This window comes from Perna viridis, chromosome 12 (assembly GCF_037379345.1).
Source record: "Perna viridis isolate PV_CMFRI_1.1 ecotype Kerala chromosome 12, ASM3737934v1, whole genome shotgun sequence".
NCBI lineage: Eukaryota > Metazoa > Mollusca > Bivalvia > Mytilida > Mytilidae > Perna > Perna viridis.
In genome coordinates this window covers 6,124,751-6,151,520 of record NC_142456.1, presented here as the reverse complement: position 1 = coordinate 6,151,520, position 26,770 = coordinate 6,124,751, and the positions used below count along the sequence as shown (strand labels likewise).

The window sequence follows — 26,770 nt, the reverse complement described above, 5'->3', positions numbered from 1 at the left end:
AAAAAGACCAAATTGAGAAATATGATGTGCCACCCATTGCCTGATTCTTACACAGAATGGTACTTAAAAGCAAAACATAAGTAGTCTATGGTCATATAAACCCATATTTCTTTCAGCAGCATGACTTTAAAAAGCGCTTCGTTTAAATGCAAAAATAACATGAAAAATAAATTATATTACAAAGACGCAAATTTGTTTCCATGGAAATTGGCCTAATGACTTAGAGTTCTTGGATGGGTTTCGCATGACAAAATGACATTTAATAATGGTCATCAAACTCTTTAGTGATTCAGTATATCTGCAGTGAATTAAAATAAATTTCTTGTTTTCTTACCGTATTAAGGATCATTAACGGTTGGAATCGGTACGTATCTACTGCAATTCTGCGCTTACCTATTGGAAACTTAATTGAATTTTCTTGTCTACTTTGAATTCTTTGGAAAAACGGATACGGCGTTGGTAATAATCAAAGTATGAACATATTATTTATTTGAGTATTTTATGCATTTAATGTCGATAACTGTTAAACGTGTTAATGTGAGAAAACATAAAAAAAACCTTAAGAGTGTAAGACTGTACTAAAGTGGATTTTTCTCAGATCATATCTCAAACGACCGGACGTGTATTTAAAATCATCATGTTTAATATTTGGAAGAAAAATGCTATTGTTCCCTTTAAAGAGAAGAAAAAAATTGGATTAATTAAGGAAGTTGAAGTTACTCAATTAAATCCTTCACTCTTTGGGAAGTCAGTCAAACTGTATTTATTCAAAGTTTATATAATATGTGCAGTATCAGTTGTCTTCATTTTTAGCATTTCAACTTTTATAATTATCAGTAACATCCAAAACTACAAATCTGCCGACTATAGCCTGAGCATGATTCAAAGAGCAAAAGAGAATAGCGAACAATTCTTCAGTATACTTTATGCATTTGCCTCAAAATGTGCAATTGGTCGGATTTCGGATAATTCAACAGATCTGCATCGCCATCTTACGGATCGTAGTACACTTTTTAAACCAACTTGCAGAGACATCTCAATATCTTTGGTTTATCAGAAATTATGCAATTATACACTGTTTAATAGTTGCAAGGATCATGCTTCAGACTTCGTTGAGACAGTTGTAATCGAAACTTTGGCGTGGTTAAGAACCGATCTCGTTGACGTCCAATTCGAGAACCCTACCCAGTATATTTACTTCTACAGTGTTGTTAAATCCGGAAGTCTGGCCTTGCTGGAACTGTATCACTGTCTAACGCACGATTCACACAATCTTCTGGACGAAAGTAAATACTCCCTTCAAAAGCAAGGTGCATTGAGTGATATTGACGGCTTAACTTCTTTGTCAAGTTCATTTAAAGCAAATGTTCAAGAAATAAGTAGCAAAATGTGTCAAGATATTGTTTTTAACCAAACATCTTTCAATGAATACTTACAAAAAATAAATATTCTAATGAACGATTTGTCTAATACACTAATAACACTAAAATTAGAAATAGACGCTCATACCATTGGGAAGGAAAAATTCTTCGTTGGACAAATTATATCTGTTTTGATCATGTGTATTTTTACCGTAGCCATGTTATTCGCAGTGGTACAGACAACAAAAATCATGAATAAGTGCATGGTTACGTTTGCAGATGAGATACAGCTGAAAACCGATGAACTTGACAAAGAGAAACAAACAGCCGAAGACCTCTTATACAAGATGATACCCAAGACTGTCGTGTCCCATTTGAAAAAAAGAAATGGCCATGTATTTGCTGAGACTTTTGAGTCCGTGACTATATTCTTTAGTGATGTAGTTGGATTTACTGCAATAGCCGCCGCCAGTAGCCCAATGCAGGTAAGGCTATCAATATTTAATTCTAAAGCTCTACTATGGGATAAACTTCCCGATTCCCCATTCCCCATACCCATGCCCTTTCACCGTGTCCCATTCCCATTACCCTGTTGCCATATACAGTGTACCGAATGTCCCTTTTCCAAATTATACAAAGTCGTACTATATGAAATAAAGACTGATTGTAAGAACAGTTTATGTATTATATTTGTTTTTAAATGCTGAATTCTCCAATTAAGTAAATCTTTGTTTACCTTTAAATGTGCCTAATCATTCCGTTCAACAATTGTCCGTGTTCAATGCAATATTCCTTATTGTCCCTATTAAGTGGGAAGTTTGCCCATTCAGATACTGTAAAAATAGTATATTCTCATTCCAATTTACTTCACGTTGAAACTATGAAATCCATTTCAATTGCATGTGTATATATGTAATGCATTGTTACATGAAGTAAGTATTCATTGCCACTCCAAAAAACAGACCAATCGCGATAAAAAAATATCATAACTATGTTACGGAAGCGTATTAGGGCCATCCTTTTTTTATTTTTTATTTATTTTTTTTTTTCAAATTGTCGACTTTAATCTTGGAACTATCAACTTTATTCTTGGAAATTCCAACTTTGATCTTGGATTTATCAACATTAATCTTAGAAATTCCAACTTTAATCTTGGAATTATCAACCTCGAACTGCAAGGGACTATTGAAATGTGTTCGAGTTATCGGGAGTTGAAAATTGAAGTTCGTAGACTTCTGAATTGATTTCGTTGCTAGTCCGAGTTGACTTTATCGTTAGAAATTGCTTACTTCCTACTAAGTTTTGTTAATTAAGAAAATGATGTTCCTAATATATCTGATAAATTAAGGCGTTTAGATTTTCTTTTTGGGGTAATGATTACTATAAAATCGTAAAAAAGGGAATTTTCAGAATTTCAGAATTTCTTCTATATCACCCGTTATTTCCTTTTTTCAGAATACCGTAGTTCTATCAAGCTTTTGTGTAATACGGTACATTAATATAGTGTTTTAGCTTCAAAAGTAGCCCAAGTAATAAATATTTAAACGCTACCAAGTCAGGTTAGGTGAAAAATTACCACCCCTACCCATGAACAAAAATGCCAAAACATGAACCCAAATGTTAATAATTTGTATATATAAACGGTATACAATAGACATGTTGGGTACTGTTGCTTTAATTATTGATGTGTTAAACATATCTTCTCATTTCAGGCGCGTATTTTTCAGTTTTAATGTGACAGTAGTTAGTTTTTCATAAAAAGGGGAATTTTCTGAATTTCATATTTTCTTCAATTTCACCTATTATTGGCAATTTCTTTAAAATACCATAATTCAAACAAGCTTTTTTTTTATTCAATTACAATTATATAGTGTCTTAGCTTTCTAACGAGCCCATGTAATAAATATTTTAACTTTTTCAAGCCCAAATACGTGGAAACTTTTCAACCCTACCCTTGATGAAAATGCCTCAACATGAACTAAAATGTTAATTTTGGCATTAAATCGGAGTACAATAGACATGTTGTGTTTTAATGCTTTACTTATTGATGTATTCAATATACCTACTCATTTCAAGCTCGTATTTTTCAGTGTTAATGTGACAATAATGAGTTTTTCATAAAAAGGGTAATTTTCGGATTTCATATTTTCTTCCATTTCGACGGAAATTGGCATTTGTTTTTCAAGTACCCTACTTCAAACAAAATTTTGCCTATACAAACACATCTTTGTAGCATCTAAGCTTTCTCATGAGCCAAGGCATCATATACTTTAAAGAATAATCAAGGGAACCAAGGTTATAGCGGTAATCAAAAGAATGTAATCCAGGGACAAAGACCAGACATGGAAAACAGACACACACAACAAAGAACATAAAGTAACTAAAATCATACATACAAAGTAACAAAAGTAAATGAGCAACTCGAACTCCACTAAAAACTAGGAGCATGGACCAGGTGCACCGGTAGGGTAAGCGTCCTCTGCTTTTCTAGAAACACCCGCCGAGTTGCTCATAAGAAATCAAGTCCGTGGTAGACAAACGAGGAAAGGAAAACTATGACCCGTTGAATAAATCAGTTTTCATGGTGCTGATGTTTAACGTATTCCAAACCATAAAGGCGAAAGAATGGTACCCCATACCTACTAAAATTTCCGTGATAAACCCAGAATTCATATGTGGTAGATTAGCATTTTTAAATGATGTTGGATATATGTATGCCTCTCATTCATCGTAATTGCTCCTTTGACACCTTATATGTATAAAAAAAAATGATAGCAAACAAAATCAAATCATGTCAAAACTGTGATATTTTAAACAAATATTATACAATTTACGTGCTAAAATGCGTCATAATCGTTTTATTCTTAAGTTTCCTTTTTTGTAATATTTCGTCGTCTTCGGGACAATGAAAGCATAATTTTGCTTGACAACGTGATTGATACAAGAAGATTTCATAATAAATGCCAAATAGACAATGTTTACAGTTCGTGTATGCTATAAACGATCATTTTCTTTCACTTTGGGGCAGACTTTATTGGTCAGGGGTACCATTTTTTCGCCCAAATGGCCTGGAATATGTTTAATTGTGCATTGCCTAGGCTCATCAGAAAGGTAAGATGCTACATAAATGTGTTTGAATATACAAAAGCTTGTTCGAAGTAGGGTATTTGAAAAACATTGTCTATTACAGGCGAAATGGAAGAACATATTAAAATCCGAAAATTCCCAATTTTATGAAAAACTCATCAGTAATTACAAAACCCAGAGTGTTATGGCAACTTTCTTGGTACTATTGTAAAGCTGATGCTTTTTGGGCTACATGATGATATATATATATGTCAGTTTACTGCGTTCTGTAGAAAGTAGAAGTTCGTAGAAACAAAAAAAAAACTTTAAAAATAGATTTTTGCCTCAACGAGGTATAAAAAGTAGCCAAAAAATACAAAAAATGCTTTAGTATATTTTTTGGCGACAAAAAGATTCGTAAATGGGAGGTATAAGGGTACCTGAAAATCATATTTTGGTTGATGAGTGGGGGATGTGCACTGGGGGTTATCTTAGCCCATGTACTATGAATTGTGTTCGAGAAATAACGGGTTTTCGAGCCATCCGAGTTCAAACGAGTTAAGTTTCACTGTATAAACAGCTTTAACTGTAGTTCTGTATCAAAAACTTTATGCTTATATTCCTATATCTATAGTGTTTTGTCTTTTTTTTTCAAATTTAAGTCATTTAACACCAATAATGTACAAAACCTTTAAGTAATGAAGATTCCATGCTTTATGTAGAATATATTACCCAAGAGATGCCGTCATCATGGTCATATGAGAATATTTCAATGTAATATTCATTAAATTCATATTAGGACACACACATGAACATGGTTATATAAATCTATAATTATATAAATCGAACCTTAAAAAATCGGGAAAAATATATGTACTTTTTGAGGTCCATTCAAAAATGCTATTTTGTTTAGTAAATTCTGACTATCAAAATGCCACAGGTCATCAATAGGACCTCAGAAGTATCAATTTTGATGGTACTGTACATGAATTACCAAACATACCATTTTTACTGAAGCATAAAATACTCCAGGGGTTTTCACATGGAAACTTTGTCAATTTAAGCGATATTTCGCAGGGTGGGGTACATATTTTGTATAATTCCAAATTTTAAATTTGAGTGTTACCTCAAATTTCGTGATACCATCGGAGAGTTGAGACATAGGGTTATATGATTTTTACCTATATATACTTAGTAAATTTATATTTCACGTCGCAATATGACAGACACACGAGCAAAGGAGTAAAAAAATCTTGGTTATTTTTACACAGTTGGGTACATTGTACATAGATTTATACTGAAAGAATCCGAGAACATTCTTTATCATCGATTATTCCACAGTTTTCGATTAAAATAGTTCTAAACTAACGTTCTGACAAAAAGTTTTAATTAAAAATGATTAATTCCAAACTTTGACAAGGTGTACTTACCAGTTGCTTTTGGATTTATAAAAGATTTATTTTCTATCTTATAAAAAAAAACGAGTAATATTTCGAAGTAGATACAATTTGTTGCCATTGTCGTATTTGTATTCTGTATCGATCCGATATCGGAATTCAATACATTTTTATAGTTAGTTCTATTTTTTATACTTTCCCAGCACTGTCCCAGGTTACGGGAGGATCGAGCCCCGTCATATATAGAACGCTTAGCTAAAAATGGTTACCAAACTATAACTCTGTCAATAGGAATAATTAAATATAAAAATAGGAGATATGGTATGATTTTCATTGAGACAATCATCCACTTAAAGTCAAGAAACGGTGTTTTATACACGTGCCTATCCCGACCCAGGCACATGTAGTCCAGTGGTTGTCGTTTTCTTCGTATTCATTGTTATTTGTTTTCCTTTTTCCTAATACTTTCACTTTGATTTTCGTTCTTCATGGGTACTTTCACTTTATATATTTTGGAGCCTTTTACAGCTTGTTTTATGGTATGGGTTTTATCCATCATTATTGAAGATTGTTGTGACCAGTAGAAGTTTAATTGACTTTGACGTTTTGTGGATGACTGTCGCGTTGGTTACCACACCGCAACTGCCATTTTTATATTTATAAATGTAAGACAAAAGGTGATTTTAGGCATGCCGATGTTTGTTTGTTTTTTTTTTATGTCAGAATGTAATTTCAAGCGACTTAAAGCTGCGCATTAACAATACCAATTTTCATTTGAAAGATGCCCGACAGAGATGGAAAAGGTGTATGTAATAAGTATGATACATTACAAAGCATATTTTTATTATTACATCAATTCATCACATACACACACATTACAGACGAACTTCCACAGTATTAATCTAATCATTGTACTGGGTTTTGATCCTTCTTTTGGAACAAGACAAACAAATTATCTGAAAGTTCATAAATAGTTGCATGTTACCACACTGCGATTCTAATTTTCCTAACATGAATGAGAACGGACAAATTACATATGCAAATTTTAATTGTTTCCGTTAAAATTGTTTTCCATTTTCTGAAACAATTCAACAGTTAAAAATTGGCAATAATAAAAATTGTGTCTATTGAAAAATAACATAATTTTCCATTTGCATATTATTTATTGCGCGAAGTGCGTAAATTTGTATCATAGCCAATTCTTATAAATTTATTTTAAAGCATATTTTTATCTTTAAACATGAGAAAAGTAGCTTTGAATTTCACTGAATAGGGGCGTGTCAATATTTTTTATCCATTGAGATATAACAAAATTATTATTTTAACCAATCAGATTACATTACTTATCTCAAATTAATTTGTTGCATTTGTGTTTAAATCGGTCTTTCTTCATATACACTTTTGCGAGTTCTACATGTATCTCTGTATGGTATGTATTCTTATAAATTATCATCAATACTATCACTACAAACCAAGTCTCTTTGTGAGATTTTAAATGGTCATTCACTTTACATCTGCAGTACACTGATCAGCAGATGGACGGTGAACAGGTAACTGTGTAGATATATATTGTTTTAAATATTAATACAAAGAGACTTGCAACAAATTTACTTTATGGTTTATAGCATTCGCTAAGGCTATATGTGTTTATTTCATTTTTTTTTTCGTTATTGTTTGTTTTTGGATTTTTTTATTTGTAAATAGAGGTAAAAAAACACAAAGTATCACGTTTTCAAAAGAAAACAATACCAATTGCACGACTGAGAATTTAAAATGATCATTTTATTAAAGTTGGCATGTAATTGCAAATGATATAACAGCGATACTATTTCTACCGTTTTGTTCCGTGATACAAAGTTACAGTACGTTTGATCAATTAATTCTTTTAATGACTTATCTAAATGTTAAGTAACGTAAAGTGGATAAAAGGAAGTCAAATCGGCAAATCTAAAAACAAAAGATCAAACAAACTAAATTAACAATCAAGCCTTTAAGTTATCTTAATAATTATATGACTAAACCCTATGTCAAAGACGTTTTTACTTTCATGGAAAACCGTTTCAGTCAGTTCGTGATAAAGTGCTCGCCTTCATTGCGGAATGTCTTGGGTTAAATCCACGCCAAAAAATACCAAAGACTTTGAAATTGGAAGCCATTTCTGATCCCAATTATGTTTTTTGGCATATTTAGGCTTCTATAAAACTGTAACTAACAGAATTGTGAAAATTTAAAAGCACATAAGAAAAAACTCCAAAAATCGGAGTTTTATCGTACCTTGTCTTTTCTTTCAATTGAGGGGAACATATTTCTGAAACAAAAAATATACCGTTCATAGGCAGATCCAATAAATATGGGCCCACTCCTCTTTTTTTGCTCGGACATTAAGGTTGAGTAAATAGAAAATCACTGGATACCACTTTAACACAATTTTCTTGTTTTATGTTTCAAAATAAAGGTTAATGTCAGGTGATATTTAAGGAATGGCTGTTATATTTTTTTTTCGGTCTATGAAGAAATAACCTCATCCAAAAAGGTTGATAGGGTCACTGTCATATTACAAAATTTGGTCCATGAGAAAAAGACCCAAAAAATTATCCAATCAGAAAGCTTGTTGAAATTTTTAGAAAATAAAGACGTATCAATAGGTAATTTTCGTTTTGAACTGGAAATTTACCGCCATAATTTCAAAACCTTTTACACTATAGCCAGTAAAGAAGTGTTCTCTCATAATATACATCTTCCCAAAGGAATCAGACACTACAATATAACCAATGAGTCCATCAATTAATTTTACTCTGCATCATTTTACATTGAATCATACTTGCCCCTGAAATTATGCATTGTACAGATATTCCCCAAAAAGTTTTAAAAAAGCGAGAGAATCTGTTCATTAAAGAGGATTGCAAAATGCGTAATGAACTGATTTAAGGCTAGAAACCACTAATTCCACTTCCCATAGGCTTCTATGCTAATTTCACAATATTCAATGGCTTCTCTGGACTTTACCTTGACTTTAACCTGCAGAGGACTATATATCAGCATAATTCTACATATGTCAGCTCACAATCCTCAAATTGGCAAGTGGGGTTAGCAGACTTGCAGTGCAGTACTGGTCATCGGAAGTGAAGGGTCTATAAATAACATGGGAAATCCCAGTGTTTTCACAAGATAGGGGTATGTTTAGAAATCATTACTGAGATTAGGCTTCACACCACAAGAAGCAAAATGCACCTATAAAATGTACAGAAATGTTTTTCCTTTCAGAACTTTTTTCACAGCACTATGAGGAACAGGGGTAATTTCTGCGTAGGACTATTTTTACGTACGTTCCAAATACTCATTGGTTGAATTGGTGGTCTGTAACCTAAATTGATAAGAAATATTGAAATCAAATATCTGCATTTTTTGTTGTGGACTGTAATTGTATAATTGCAGCATACGTTTTGTTATAAAGTCAGAAATGGAACCAGTTTGAATTGTAAAAATAAAGAACTGTAAAAAAAAATGATCAAAATGAATATTGTATACACATTTCGCCGCGCTTTTAAAATAAGTCAAAAATTTACCTTCAATTATGGTCCAAATCATTGAATTAAAGTATGACAGTTAAAGTCTTGATTTTTGGACTCGAAAATTTTAGCGATACGGACGGATCGACCAATTGGTTACAGACAAGAGGTTCACTATCGAGTAAATTGTGAAAACACAATCAGAGATTGCTGCGAACGTATTAATTTTCGCAGTGTACTAATTTTTGCTATATTATCGATGGACAGATAAGGGCAAAACAGACAAGCGAAATTAGTTTTCAATTTCTATTACACTTATTATTGTTTTAAGTCGGGAAAATAAATGTTCAGCTTACAAAATTCGAACAATAATAGCCAACGCGAAAATTGATCCGTTTAAAAGTAATCGATTAATGCAACAAAAAAATAGCACGACAATCTATTTGATTTGGTAGCGCATATAACTAAACTGTCGAATTTGGTTTCAGGTTGTCGAATTTTTAAACAGTATGTATTCCATGTTTGATGAGCGTATCGATGTATATGATGTTTATAAAGTAGAAACTATAGGAGATGCTTACATGGTAGCAAGTGGTGTCCCGAATCGGAACGGAATGAAGGTACGAATTATCAAAGAAATAATTATCAGTCAACCATGGGTTCCCAATTTCATGGTTTTCATGGTGTAGATTAAACCATGAATACAAACTCCCATTAAAAGTAAGATTTCGTTTGAAATTTAAACGGTGCAGCATCAATAAATTTATGATTTCAAGCAATCTGACTGGGCGAAATTTACGATTTGACAAAAATTACTGAAGATTTAATCAAACCGGGTCCTGAAGTTACAATCGAGACTGTTGCGTTTCAAAAATAATGATTATATTTATTTCTAGCATGCGGGAGAAATTGCTACTATGGGTATAGATTTAGTATCATCCATTAAACAACTTAAGATTCCACACAAGAAAGATGAGCATGTCAAGATTAGAGTTGGGATACATTCAGGTATTTTCTTTATCTCTCTTGTATTTTGTACATTATAATAGAAAATTATTGTAAATCATTGCTTTTTTTCGTGATTGGCAAGTTCGAAAAATCATATTCAAATTTGTTTGATCGCGAGCAACTCTGAAACACATTTTGTATGAAAAATAATCAATACTCAAACAGTTTTATTTTCTTGGTACATGTCTTAAAAAGAAAAGGACAAAACACTAAACTTCCGCAAAAGACTTTAAGGTTTACATTGACAAATATCATAATCTACCGACACAGTTACTTTTATTTATATTTGTTTTTAATTTTTAGCAGATATGTAATTTAAAGTTGGTTAGTTTCTCTATTTACATGTACAAATCTACATTATATTTCCGTGTAATATGTGTATGTTTCTTTTTTTTTTAATAAGCTCTGATTGATTGATCGAACATTGGGATTTAATGCCCGAACGCAATATTTTAGCACTATTCAGGCGATAAGTAAGATCTGAAAGGACCCGTTAACAAAGGCAGTAAAATCAACGATGACAGTTCGATTACACTTCTTCAAAATAAACAAAGAAAAACGAAATAATTTTGACTGCGGACAGGCGTATGAAAATAGTGGGGTTCAACTACTTTTTTAATAGGGTCTTAACCTTTCCCCTTTAATGTAAGGCAAAACTGAACTGAAACAACAAGCAAACACACCATAAAATTCACTCAATATTACATTTTTTCTCATGGGATACCTCAACACACATCATATAGATATAATGGGCCATCCAATTACAGAACGCTCAGAGTTACTGAGGTAAGCTCAGAGCATATCTCAACACTCAGCATATAGATATGATGGGCCATCCAATTACAGAACGCTCAGAGTCTCTAAAGTAAGCTCTGAACATATTACACAATGACAATATCTACAAAACTGCAAGCAATAGAATTAATCGGTCACTTCAGTTGACTGGAATTAGTATTGACCGAAACAGTTACTTATTGCCCCATTTATAATTTTCTATTTAAGTAGCAATTTTCATAAAAATCAGACAGAAGGTGATTCATGCATGTCAAAAACCCACTGAATTCAGTTTTATTTCTTGTTCAGAAAGAGCTACGGATCACATAACAAGATTTAGTTTTTCATTTGGTTGTTGCACTTTTGAGATAAAAATATATAGATTGTACATGAAATTGGCACTTTGCAAGAGTTATTGTTCTTGATTTTTTTAATTGGTTGATTTTAGTGGGAGATAAATATATGATTTTCTCAAAAGTACAGATCTGAATGCAGACATAAATTATCGCTATGTAAAAATATAGCATATGTAGATTGAAGAAGCATATTTTGTTTGGTGGGTTTTTCTACACCATGAATCACTTTACCATTGCTAGTGTCTGAATTTTATGTGGACTGATATTCAAACAGTCATTTTAAAGGTTCATGGTTTCTCTGTTTACATGCATGAACCTTCTCTATATTGACATGTCATATTCATAGAATGCGGGACTGACCAGAAATCGTTTCATAAAAGAAAATGGTAGACATATTTACATTGCTTACTTTATGTTTATAAATAGTATATACTACTCTATATGGCTGTCTACATCTTATCAATTCGTAGGACCGTGTGTTGCTGGGGTGGTGGGAATTAAGATGCCAAGGTATTGCTTGTTTGGTGACTCTGTTAATACAGCTTCGAGGATGGAAAGCAACAGTCTACGTATGTATATTATTTTCATATACACGTAACATGATTTTTATATGGTAAAGAATTAACCATTCTCTGTAAAACTCAGGCAATGGGTGACACATCATTTGTTCTAAATATGGTCTGTTTTCCTAAATATATTTAATACGCCCAGAAAACAACCAAAGCCAAAAAGCTACCCCATGTTATCCTGAAGCATCTGTGAGGTAGATATATTTTGACTGTTTATATTGGAAAAACATGTTCCTGTTAATTTTCCATAGTGCATTTCAACTTCACTTGACCTAACAATATCTTGAAAAAGCAAGCTTTACAAAAAACCTTGTTGGTTATTTCTAGAGGTTATAAGGTATAAATACTTGAATAATGCAATAAAATATCGATCTGCGGTTTTTTTCCTGTGCCCCACTTTATACACATTTTACCTGATTGTTAGACAGAGAAGTGCTTAACTGCTTTGACAATTTATCATAGTCTTTCAAGAAACAGTAATTCCCTCGCTCGCTTTGACAGCATTTGGGTTTACCTGTGTTTTTAGTGGACGCATTCATGTATTTCTTAGTTCATTTGTTTTGCGTGTGATTTGTATGTTGTCATTTTAATTTCCCACAGTTTTTTATCCCCGGTTATTTTGAAATATTTGGTATTCTACCTTCTGTCGGATACTTTAACTAAGTGTTTAGTCATTTAAAATATTTTGGCAGTTACCAGTACAATTATTTTTTTAATGCGTACCGCATGAGACAGAAGTAAATGAATAAAATGTCAATAATGTAAATTCACATTTCTGTAATCTACATATCTATATATTTTTGTGGTGCTGCCAGACAACTTTTACTCCAAAACAGAGTATCAGATTATTTGAATGATATTAGTTATCCTTTTTCTAAACCAGAATTTTCCATAAAAAAAGCTTAGCGACTCTGAAAACATGCTTTGAACTTTCTAACGAAACTCATTAATGACCGTCTGAATGTTCACATCTTCTGACAATTTGGCTGAATATTTTCTGGTAAGAATAATTTAAGCAGTAATTGTTGATTCTATGAAGAAGTAATTATATATCTCCATAATATTTTTTTTATTAAATATATTTTTGTTTGTACATTTTCACCATACGTTAATGGACATGAATTGTTAGATCACAATCATGCTCTGCAATTCATGTATATAGGCACCATGAAAACTGATTTATTCAACGGGTCATAGTTTTCCTTTCCTCGTTTGTCTACCTGGGACTTGACTTTTTATGAGCAACTCGGCGGGTGTTTCTAGAAAAGCAGAGGACGCTTACCCTACCGGTGCACCTGATCCATGCTCCCAGTTTTTAGTGAAGTCCGCGTTGCTTATTTACTTTTGTTACTTTGTATGTATGATTTTAGTTACTTTATGTTCTTTGTTGTGTATGTCTGTTTTCCATGTCTGGTCTTTGTCCCTGGAATACATTCTTTTGATTACCGCTATAACCTTGGTTCCCTTGATTACTCTTTCGCAGTTGCTATTATATATATAATATTTCCGATTTCGATTGGTGGTTTATTCGGTCTTGACTATCCTTGACCAATAATGTTACTATGATATTGCAATAGCTGATGAAAGATTGATATGTTATAAAACACTGTAGTTATAAACTCGTTTTAATCACTTCTCTGTGTGATTTTCAAATCTGTACTCCGAAACAAAGAACATCTATGAACTTAATTGATGTTTTGTTTGATCGAAGTAAAATTATTTTGGAATGATGTCTCGCTGATTTTTCAGAGTCTTAGGTCAATGAAAACCTTTTAAGAACAACAAATAAAGATCTTATGTAAAGTAATTAAGTAGCACTCCAGCTAAGAATCATGCAAAATGTGATACATGGTTGGAAAGCCTACATATTTTTATTTTTGATATTTTTTTAAAATGCTTTAGTAAACAGAAATTAATATTTGGTATTTTATATAACCCGTGATCTTAGGAGATATGAAATGTATAGAATGCACTGTAGAATTCAAAATCAAGGGGATAACTCTGTAAATGACACTAAAATACAATAGAAATTGTTGGATTTTTAACATGGATTAACTCCTGAGAGCAAAGATAATGGAATGGGTAATTATACATTCCATCATATAGACCTATAAAGCAACTTAATATGTAAAATAAAAATGTGTAGCCTTTTTGGGGTGTATCACATATTACAAAATCTGCATTCTTACAAAGACTGCTACTTATATGGGAGAATATAAAACCGAGAGACTAACAAACAACGACAGATAGAAAAACAAAAGAGATATATTGTCGCAAATATTCTACATAATGTATATGAACAATATGGTCCAGGTGTGCCGTAAAATGATTCATGGGTGCCAGTGATTAAGTGACGATTGTTTTTAGAAAGTTCAGTATCAGATTGATGATCCATAGTGATCATCTAATCCGTGCCCAACTCTGATATCAATGAGGCAATGCCATCTGCTGAATGAATGGTCATAGGAAACACTAGACCCTCTAGTAATGTCTTGTGTAATGATTGATAAAATATACATATTGTGGTTAGTATTCTGTCGTCAACAAAGGATAGAAAAAGAACGGATATGGTGAAATGTAAACAATGAAGCAGCGTATAATCTAAATACAAAATAGTAAACTATCGAGATGTCTTCAATAATTATAAACACACTTTAAGATAAGGTAAGTCCCGACGACAGAATAATGTAATCAGTGGTAAGGGTAATCAAAGGAACCAAGGTTATAGCGGTAATCAAAGGAATGTAATCCAGGGACGAAGACCAGACATGGAAAACAGACATTCACAACAAAGAACATAAAGTAACTAAAATCATACATACAAAGTAACAAAAGTAAATGAGCAACTCGGACTCCACTAAAAAACTGGGAGCATAGACCAGGTGCATCGGTAGGGTAAGCGTCCTCTGCTTTTCTAGAAATACCCGCCGAGTTGCTCATAAGTCAATCCGGGGTAGACAAACGAGGAAAGGAAAACTATGACCCGTTGAATACATCAGTTTTCATGCTGCTGATGGATACACCTTAACGATCCACGAGTTCATGATGACGACCATAAAACTGCTGTAGTGATGACTTAAATTTTGTAGCAACGCAACCCTGTTCCAGAAGCCTATTTGTTAGAGTTCTAGCGCGATACAAAAAGTCTGCGCAGTTTCGGCAAGCTCTGGCATAACGTATGAGTTTGTGATATGAACACTCCATACACAGGAGCCGAAGGGATGTTGCCACAGATGAAAAGAAAGTTAACAATTCTGAATGAAAAGTCTTCACGTTTGTCGTAAAGTTTGGTCAATAGTTTTCCTTTACTATCGATTTCTAAGTGTAGGTCAAGACAGTGTCTGTAGTATCCTTTATCTCAAGTTCTTTTGGGTAGATGCGATGTATCAAATCCCCGAAATTAGGATTGTTTAAAGATAATACGTCATCTATATAGCGGAAACTGAGATTGAAGGATCTAGCTAAATGATATTCTTTCTTTCTGATCAGATCAGCTATAAAGTCAGCCTCATAAGAGTGAAGGAATAGGTCAGCAAGTGAAGGAGCACAATTTGTTCCCATTGGAATGCCGACCGTTTGTTAAAAACACGTCCACCACACTGGATAAATATGTTATCGATTAAAAATTCCAGCATTTTGTCAACATCTTCCTCTGTATATTTGGAAGATGATTTGGAATTATTTCTTACAAAGTTTGAGGAATCTCTACCAAGAACTATATATTTGTATCTAGGTGTACCATCTTTTTTGGAGAAACAACGATGTACAATGTTTTTAAGTCGGGATTTTAACTGAGTATGGGGAATAGAAGTATACAGTGTTGAAAAATCATAGATTTTAATGCTATTCATTTCAGATAATAGTCTTGAAATGATTGTCTCCAAAAGGTCTTTCGAATTTTTTAGGATCCACATTGAATTAATACCACTACGGGAGTAATAAGTGTTGTGGTAGGACTGTAGACCCTCTTTGACAGTTGTGAGTATAGAAGTTAAAAGTTTTGAAAGAGGTTTGGTGGTACATTTTGCAGATCCATCTATGAAACGTTGTTTGTATGGATTCTCGTGAAGTTCAGGAATCCAGTACATAGACGGTAAATCACAATCATCGTCCTTGGTAGAGAGACCAAAAGAGGATAGCACAGATTTATGGTTTTCCACAATCTCTTCTTTGGAGAGAGTGGTAGCAGTGTAGGTCTTATGACTGCTATTATTTTCTACGTCTACCTCTGATAATAATCATTGGATATAAAACGTTTTGCAGACAAAAAAAATGTTGTTTTGGGCTTTGTCTTTTGGTACGACAACATACTTGTCATGTATAGTAGACAATGATTTTGCCACATCGGGGTCTACATTGGTAACTGATCAATGATAATTCTTCAAAATCAAACTAACATAAGTAATATAACGACTCAAAGACACATTGATAGCCAACATCCCCTGACTGAGGACAGGCACAAAGACACATTGATAACCAACATCTCCTGACTGAGGACAGCCACATGAAGGCACTTTGTTATGATACTAACATATACTGTGAAAGCATTATTTTTCAAACCACGAAATTTGTTTTTCAACGGAATGGACATTTCCCACTTAATTCTCCGGTAAAGTTGTCAAATCAAGAAACTAAAGATTCTACGAACTAGCGTTTTTTCCCTAAACAACGAAAATTGGTAGCCACGGATAAATATACTTTCACAGTAAATGAGAGTCAACTCGGACTCGCACAGATATGTTCGGTTTATATCAAGTTTGGCTGCGGTAATAAGCATGGTCAATAATATGGATATGTCATATCATTTATTACAATATGAATTATTTTTGTAGTAGTATATGCATCGACAACGTACATTTTTAGCCAAGAATGCTTATTTAAGTATGAAAATTTTTGACGTAACTAGTTATTGTCGATGCATGTGCCTGACATTTACGAAGTTTTGTAGAATTGTTTCAGAAATTATTTCTGACGTAATTGTGACAGTCATAAAATGTTGAGGTTTGGAATTTTTTTTTAATTTAACCACCCTATCGCCACAGAAAAAAAAACAATTAGTCTTTGTAGTCGGTAAACAAAGATTTGGTTGTCGCAAAAAATTGACTTGACATTGCTATGCAATATAAAGATTAATATAAAAAAAATACCGAACTCTAGGCGGAAGTCATAAGGAATAGTAAAAAAAGGGAGAGTCCATATCACAAATTTCAATGACAAGCAAAATCGGAATGTTGAAAACAAATGCAACTGTACCGACTCCGATGAAAATGATCGGTTAAACCAGGATTAATAACGCGCTAAACCTCCACCTTCATCTTTTCCGGTATACTGCAACAATAGCAAAAACAGGGCACCGGGGAAAATAGGTAGTAAAAAAAGTACATGATAAATATATATTGTTGATTATTTGAAAATTCATCGTCAATGATATTTTTGCAGCTTAAAGACTTATACGCCGTTCACTCTTCCTGAATAGAAAAAAATAGCCGTGTTCGAACTAAATAATTTTAGTGCATTAAGAGATTCTAGTACATTAAAACTTCTTTGCTATTTTCCTCTTTCGAAATGTCTACGTATTATCTTTCACAGAGGAAAGTTGACATTTGCAGATTAATTTGATATATTCATATTTGCTCGATTTATTTCTAAACGCAGCCAAGTAATGCTGCATTACATAATTCACAGCATTCAAGTGCTTTGTTCGTTTTATATGCAAAGGTGTAACGTATAAATATACCACAGCCACAGATGAATGCTTGCTGTTACAATCTATCGAAAGTTTCGTATTTGATAATTTTAATAAGGCTTTAAGTACAATTTGTAAAATGAATTTTTATATGTAAAGAAAACACAATGAAAATTACCTTTTGCAGGATTGTTAGCCTTTATACAGTAGTACGGAATCCAGAAAGAAATTAAGTACTGTTGTTATGTAAATATCAAACATGGTTGGTTACTCCAAACAAGGAAATTACTTATAATTAAGAATAAGAAATTATTGCCATGTTTTATGCATTTTAAAGTAGTTACACAGTCTAAATTAGTCTTAATCGGAGGTGCATTTTTATCTCTCTTGGACCTGTCTGACCTGAATTATATTCTTTCTTTTGATTTCTATTAGAATCTTTGTTCCCTTGATTACTCTCTTATATCATAGATTATTTACCGAAATTTGCAGTATAAAAAATTCAAAAATCACTTCTACTTTCGAAATCTTTATCAATTTTGAGAACTTCTTGCATTTGTGTAAAATTTATTTATAAGAATTTAGATCTTCTTATTTATTTTGTTCTTAAACAGCTGATAGGAGTTACTGTAAACTTATTGATTTTCGCGGATTCTGTAAAGTGGGCATATTTGCGGGTATCAATTGTCGCGGATTCAAAAAAGGATAAGCGTTATATAGTGTTAAAAATCAATTTCGCCTTAACTATTTTTCGCGCCTTTCTGATCACCGCGTAAATAGCGAAAATTAGTACGTTTACAGTACTCCTTACAACATACCGGAGGCACGTGTAGAGCGTACCGAAGTGTTCAGTATTTGTATTGCTGGTATTTTTGTATATTGTAAGCTTGCCAGAGCTTGCCGTAATTACGCAGACTTTTTGTATCACGCTAGACTTCTTACAATTAGGGTTCTGGAACAGGGTTATTTTGCTACAAGATTGAAGTCATCACAACAGAAGTTTTATGGTCGTCATCATGAACTCGCAGATCATTACAGTGTATCCATGGAAACTGATTTGATCAATGTTTTCCTCTACCCCGGACTTAACTTTTTATGAAAAATTCCACTAGGGTTTCTAGAAAAGAAGAGGACGCTTACCCTACCGACGCACCTGGTCCATGATCCTAGTTTTTAGTGGAGTCCGAGTTGCTCATTTACTTTTCTTACTTTTTATGTATTATTTTAGTTTCTTTTTGTTCTTTGTTGTGTATGTCTGTTTTCCATGTCTTGTCTTTGTCCCTGGATTACATGCTTTTGATTTCCGCTATAATCTTGATTCCCTTGTTTACTCTTTTAAAGTAATTAAATTTGCTTGCTTAAAAGTTGGCATAAAAGGATTAAAGTAATAACAAGCATTGTTTGGATATATAACTAGTAAATCTATTATAACCCACTTTAATAGTTGTATTTTACTTTCTTCGTAATTTCTATAAGTTATCTCCCTTTGAAACATTGTTTTGGAAAGAATGTCTTCAAAGTGGAAAAAAGTATATTTTTGAAGAAGATAGCATTCAGAATAACAAGGCGAACTAAACAAAATCCACAATAACTATTGTGTGTTTCCTCTCGTAACTCAGTGGGTGTTTATAGAAAAGCAGAGTCGCTAACCCTACCGGTGCACCTGGTCCATGCTCCCACTTTTTGTGGGGACCGAGTTGCTTTCTTTTTACTTTCTTTACTTTGTATGTATTATTTAAGTTTTCTTTTCGTCCTTTGTTGTGTTTGTCTGTTTTCCATGTCTGTCGTTTTCCCTGGAGATCATTCTTTTGATTTTCGCTACAATCTTGGTTTCCTTGATCACTCTTAAAGGTTACAACGAAACGAAACTTTTTCGCAAAAAATATACACATTTGTTGTTTATTCATTTCTCCTACTCATCGTGTATGTTAAGTACATATTATCTCCCCAGAAAAATACTAAAATTAGTTAAAAATAAATCCTTAAAGTAAAAAGCGCACAACAATACGGAATCAATTCCTATGATGTGCCACCTAATAATTTTTAATTTTATATGGAATAGTATACGTATTATGACTAAGTGTTTATACTTTTTTTAATATTTTCAATGTTTAATTCATCATAACAACGCCTAATTATACAAGAGCTCCTATTCCCCATCGACAAGTGAATTAGAATTTTACTCCAGGAAACAAAATATAGTTATAATGTTGCGTACGTTGTTGGTGTCACAATCGATTGAACTGGGGCTGGTTACGAAAACCGGAATATTGCTATTAGAATGTGGAGTTATCAAAGGCAATATAGATATTAAAATGTTCAAAAATAATTGTTGTTTTAGGATTACAATCACAAATCTTTGAAAGATGCCGTTAATTGTGGAAGGAAAGCATTATTCGATCACAAGAACGTCCATTTTCATTTGTGGACGGGTAACATTAAAAATGCTTGCTTCCCATGTCACCAATATATCTAAGTTGTTTTTTTGGCCTACTTAAATAAAACAAACTTTTTTGGAAAGAGCAGTTTGTGCTGCAGACGATGTCATATTTTTCATGACGTAATTATAACATCAATTACATTCTGGATTACATTCTCTTGATTACCGCTATAACATTGGTTCCCTTGATTACTCTATCAAAGCGTATTACAATATCACAAACATCTCCCCGTTGATGTGGACATTGCAAAAATGGAAAGAAGCCGATTTGAAGACAAAGTGTTAGATATTTTTTTCAAGTTATGCGAACAGCTTTTTTTAATCGGGACTTTTATTAATTTTATTAACAATTTATTGCATAACCCCAATGAATATATATATATAAAATGTTCAATCAGTCTTTTTGTTAAAAGCCTTTTTGTCCGTATTTCAATTATATCACAAATCTTATTTTTTTCGCCGTTGGTCATTGGCAACTTTCTTGCTTACGGTTGTAGAATATAACAACGAATAGTATTTTTACCAAAGTATATTCACGCTTAAAAAAGAGGACTGTATAAATATTCAGAATATCATGTTTATTCTAAAAAAAAATTAATGAGTTTTATTGTCTAATAGTAGATTAATACGCACGATGTCACGTTGTCTTTTTCCCGACGTTTTCTACATGTTGCATGATACCCAGTCTTTATATAAAGCTTTTTCGTTAGCTTTGAGTAAACTAATAACTATGAAATTTGGAATTTTACATGTATATTTGCTGCAAATAGTATATTCTAAAAATAATGGTACTTGGTACATGTATCTAAGCGCAGCATTTTGTTTCTGTCTAACCATATGTCACAACATCTAAAATTTGTATATTTTATTTATTCACGCGTACACCATGCTAAATTCGAACGAATTGTTCAAAAAGGCAAATGGTGATGAGTCGATTTCTCCATATAATTATAAATGTATTCATCCTCCTCTATGGTTTTATCATTTAATTTTTTTCTTTGGCTTAACAAATGGGTTATATATATAACCCATTTGTTAAGCCAAAGAAAAAAATGAAATGATAAAACCATAGAAAAGAACAACGTACGTGAATATACTTTGGATCTGAGAAAATAATGAAAGAAATGTTGAAAAGAAAACAGGGAAAAGAGAGGCAATGCGCGTACTCTTGTCTGCTCATATGCAATGATGTCCTTGTGAAATCGGGATCAGCGTGCCTGCTTCCAAGTATTTTGAAATGTGTAGACACGCGCTTGCACATTTGCCAAGGAAATATTGTAAAATCAACGTATTTCATTATCGTCTAATTACCTCCTGACAATTATTTTAGCTATAAGATATAATAAGCTGTACAAACATTGCAAAATATGTTTTTTACTTTTCTTTCAAATCGGACCAAAGACAAAATGAGGAATCCAATGAAGAATCCAATAAAATAAAAAAATTTGAAATCGGACCAAAAAAAAGTTATGAAAATGTTTTAGGCGTTGCCCAACTTTGACCCCCTATAACTTGAAAACGGTTCAAAACACATAAAATCTGCTGTACATTTGTTTAGCCGAATTAAATAAAGAACACTTTAAAAAATAGAATATTTAAAATCGAAAAAAAGCAACCTACATGGTTTCTAATAAAATAAGTATTTTTACCCTTTTTGGTCACTTTTTCGAAAGCAGCAGGGAAAACAGTCCAAATTAAATAGGAATCTTCTGAGTTGTTGGTAAAATCATATTACCATTTCAGAACAATTCTTCAACCACAACTAAAGTCATCGCACGGAAACGAAGTGTCCCCAGACCACGACGACGACGACGCGGACAACGACTGTGCCATAACATTATACGACCGCAAGTTTTTTCGTCGAATGATAAAAAAGAGAGATTTCGCTCTTAAAGTTTCATAAAGATAGAGATTTGCCAAGGTTTTGTTTTCTCGAATTTTTTAGCAATGTTTTATGTTTAGCAACAGACCTTATAAAATTCAGAAACGAATACATGTATTCGGAAATATCAACATACGTCTACATTAGAGATATAAAACCAAATAGGAAAGATTCACTTTATACGCTTTCACGATATGATTTCCGGGGGGGGAGGGTGCTACTGACTATTTTTGCTTGTAGGTTTGTTGGCTTTCTGTATTAGTGAGGTCGTTTTACTTTTTAGCGCATCACGAAATTTGTTTTCATAATTCCTAACATTTTTCTCATAGGATAAAATTTCCTTCAACTCATTTTTGATGCCAAACTATTTATCATGTCAGGATGTACTCTGATCATTTCAATTGAACGAAACGTACGAAATATTAATATCGAATCGGATAATTAAATAATAAAACATGCCTTGTGTGTTATTTTATGTGAAAAATTAAGTAAGCACACTTCTTTTTACATGTCAAGATTATAGAACGATGTACGTCGAAATACAAAAAAGACGTCAAATTTTGCCGATTCGACGTTACCACAAATGACACCAACACCGTACGCTACGTCTTATATAAATGCAACACTCTCGATGCACTAAAGTTCGTCAAGGTATTTAGAAGGGTTTATGCTGCTCGATTTTTATTTATTGTTCTTTCTTTTGTATTTTGAAACACCTTCCTTCGGTTATCTTTATTTAATATTCCCGGCTATGTATAATTCACAAATTCTCCTTGTTTGACAAGTCGGTATTCGAAATTTCTTTTTCAAGTTGAGTACTGTCTTTATAGAAATTAGACAGGAGACGATTCATGCATGGCAAAAACCCACGGAAAATAGTTAGTTTTATTTTTTTGTTCAGACACAGTTACTGATCACATAATCAGTCTTTGATCTTCATTTGATTGTTTCGCTTTTAAGAAAAGATTTATGTTTTTTATTTAGTTTGAAGTCGTTGATTATGGCGGGAGATGAATGTATGACTTTCTCAAAAGTAAAATGGCCCTTTTCACAAAAATTCGTAAGAGTAATATTAGTCGTAAGTTATGACTTCACAATACTTTTATTTATTATGACGTCATAACTTACGACTAAGTTTACTCTACGATTTTTTGTGAAAAGACCACTGTTTTTGGGTTTTTTTTTTTTTTTTTTGTCTTCTTCTTTTTCTTTTAATACAAAAAGGATGTATATAGACTGAAAAATTATTGTTTGTTAAGTGGGTTTTTCTTCACCAAGAATCACCTCTTACAAAGGCAGTGTCTGAATTTTAGATGGACTGGTACTTTTAAAGTAAAGTAGCAAAAAAATATATATACAGGATTATGGAATGTTAAGATGTTGGATTAGTCAAGCTCCACTGAGCTATTTGTTACTGTTTCACACATCCGTTAATATCCGAGATGGGGATAATATAATTTAAAAGAATCAATACCACCTTTAAACACAGATCGTTACTATTACTTCTAATGGGATTAGAAATGCTATGATGAAACTATTATGTTCATTAAAGGAAATAAAAAGGACAACAGAGCATGCTAAGAAGAAATCTTATATTCTTACTTGATTTATTTTCATATGTTAACGAAACGCTAATATAGGTCGCCCTAAAATTTCTTCGTCTTTTTAACTTGAATTTTTTATCTCTTCCTGTCATAAAGGCCTTTGAGAATCAGTAGAAATTTTCTTCCATAAAAAGGTATTTTAATGAACGTTCAGTGCATAAACTACAATTTTTAATACGAAGTTTGCAATTAATATTAAAACTGTCTATGAATATATGAACATGGTTCTAATTTGACGTTAAGATTGAAACTTTCTATGAATACATGAATGTCTCTACAATTGCATACTGTGTATCGTATTTCTTTAGCCATTTGCCTTGGGGAGATATATGGGGATCACGTTGTCTGCCCGTCCGTTCGTCGGTCCGTTCACATTTACTTATTTTCAGTTTGCTCTCTCTCTCTCTCTCTCTCTCTCTCTGCTATGGCTAGAGTAGTAAGTGTCATTTATGCGTGTTCAGTTTTTCTTTAAATGGCTCATTGTTTAAGTAAATGTAGCTCATTAAGATATTTTATATTTATCACAAAACACAATTAATGAACAAAGACACAAAGTCATGTAATCTTCTGACGAAAATTAAGTCAAGTTTACTCATTTTATCAAGTCTTATTGGGTTTTATCTTGTTTTCAAAATGCAACTTGTTATCATAAAAGTGAAACAAAATCTGTTTTCAGCACTGAAAATACATATCAGTAAAGACACTCGGGATATCCTGGACACAACCCATTTATATGAGATTTCATCGAGAGGAGAAATTAGTATTAAGGTTTGTAGTATTTAAAATAATTCAAACGTTGCTTTACTATATTACTTTGATCTTTGAATCATACAAACATTGTCACAACAGCAAAGGTAAAACAAGAAGAAATAAGTGGATAAAAAAATCGTACAACAAACCGTATATACATAAAAAACAAACAGTACGACCCCACTAAAACAAGGATTAAACTCAGGTGCTCAAAGGCGAACATATCCTGAACCTTGAAGCAACCCGCCGTTGTTTTCGTAAAAGTTTCAGTTTAAGAGCGGGAATATCTTTTGACTAATATGGATTGTTTGTCATTTTGTAAACGGACACTTCATACTGAACAATCAGGTTCATTTATTTTAAATGAAGTTTTGTGCCTTTTGGTAAAGATACCAACCCATGAAATATCAATTGCAGCACATTCTTCAATGCATTCATAAATCATTATGCAATGCAAACTGCAAAAATGAATTTAGTCTCTCATATAAGAGTTGTTTTGTGACAATTTCAACACCTCTTTCATTTAATAATAGGGCATAGTCATTATTTAACTCAAAAGATCAGAAATAGAAACAAATCAATTTACAATTGCACAAAAAAAGGTATAAAGCTGAAAAGGGATAGGAAACTCCTGTTCAACCTAACCGTTAACAAGGAACATTTGAATTGACAAGTTACGTGTTTTATTTGAATTCTCGTTATCAGAGCGATATCATGCCATAAAGAACTTGTGGCTTAGTAATTCAATACAATAAACATGCTAATCACGTGTGCAATGCAACATGTGTACAACCGTCTACATTGTAAAATAAACTTTGAGATTGAAATAAGTGATCGTCTTAATTTTGCATTATACAGAAAGAAAAATCTTAAACGTATAAAATGTTTATAACAAAATATAAACACTACATTTTACAAGTACTTTCTGTCACAGGGAAAGGGGTTAATGGAGACGTTTTGGCTTGAAGGGAGAAAGGACATGGCAACAGCTAATGACACGATGGTTTGTTTATGGCGTCCGAAGAAAAAGCCAAAAGTTAAAAAGAAAGATTTGATGTCCGAAATAACATCAATTAGTGCTTTCTCGGAACACGAGACATCTCTTCGTAAATCGAATGCATCGCTAAACAAAGCTGAACAAAATCTTTCAGACTTAAGTGTCGGGGTAGAAAACGAGTCGAGGGATACAATCAATTCTATGAACGGTTTTGAGAGAACAAAGATAAACGAAAAACTAACAGTGTCAACCATGCAAGCTAATGCTACTGATTTAAAGCCAATAGGATCAGAGACGTTACTTTCAGGTTCAAATAACATAAAACCTCTAGATAAAGATGACCATGATTTACGCAAAACAGTGTCCAAAGTTGTAGATAAGTTGGTAAATGATATAGTGATACTTGATCAGATAGCAAACGAGTTTAATGAAATGCAAAGTTGCAAAATGAACAGCCCAAATGTAATAAGTGATCAGTTAGCCTTGGAAATCAGTCAAGACAAAGAGAGGATTTACAGCGAATAATCTAGTGAACTTCATGGAAAATACTTGATCTTTACTCGTTTGAATAAACGTTGTCTGAATAAATGTATGCGGTAGTAGACTGGAAGTTAATATGAAGATTTACACTCCTAATATTTCATAGATGCAATGATCTTGTCTTGATGGAAAGTTTAAATCTTTGGTAAATTGTCAAGTTAAATCAGGTGATTTTCAATTTAAACTCAATAGAATACCAACTCTATTCCCTATTTACAGATTGACTACTATATTACTTGCTGTTAATTGTAGGCGAATATGTAGGATGATTACTGATGTGAAAACTGACAGATAACATTACCTTTTGAAAGGGAATAATGCAGCATTTAAAACTTACTCAATTTTTCATTTTTTCATGATGACGTATTGTAGTCATTTTTATGTGACTATATATTTTCCCGTACCTCTCAATGGAAAGCCTTTAAAACACGTTCAGGTGTCGATAATAAACTTCCTCATTCCGTACTCAAAATGTCATGAGTGAGAAATAACCAATCTTCCGTTTTGGAAATGCTTGTGTCAAGTCAGGACCGCTGCGATGGTTTCAAACTTTCTGGATTTTATCCTGACATTATGTTATACGGACTTTTCTATTGACTTCTGCCTCGATTTTATCAGTTAGGTAACTTTGTTCGTATTTTAGAAAACAATTACCATCCTACGAACAGTCCCGTTCTTAGTATCGTAGGGAAGAGAGGAGTACTGGATACGCAGATTGGGTACTGCAATTCCTTACGGATGCAATGACAACATCAAAAGTATAGGAAAACTTTCAAGCCAATATAACAATATCATAAATCTGATGAATTTATTTGACAAAAATCCAAGACG

The 26,770-nt window shown here is 32.7% G+C and overlaps 1 protein-coding gene across 1 annotated transcript; it reads left to right on the top strand.

The window, feature by feature from the left end:
- The first annotated feature begins 637 nt into the window (after nt 1-637).
- LOC148600982 (uncharacterized) lies at nt 638-25,991 on the top strand. The gene is made up of 6 exons (XM_088556336.1): nt 638-1,846; nt 9,822-9,953; nt 10,230-10,341; nt 11,942-12,040; nt 24,329-24,420; nt 25,337-25,991. The coding sequence occupies exons 1-6, from the start codon at nt 638-640 to the stop codon at nt 25,922-25,924; spliced, it is 2,232 nt and encodes a 743-aa protein (XP_088412462.1). The 3' UTR covers nt 25,925-25,991.
- Nucleotides 25,992-26,770: the final 779 nt, after the last annotated feature.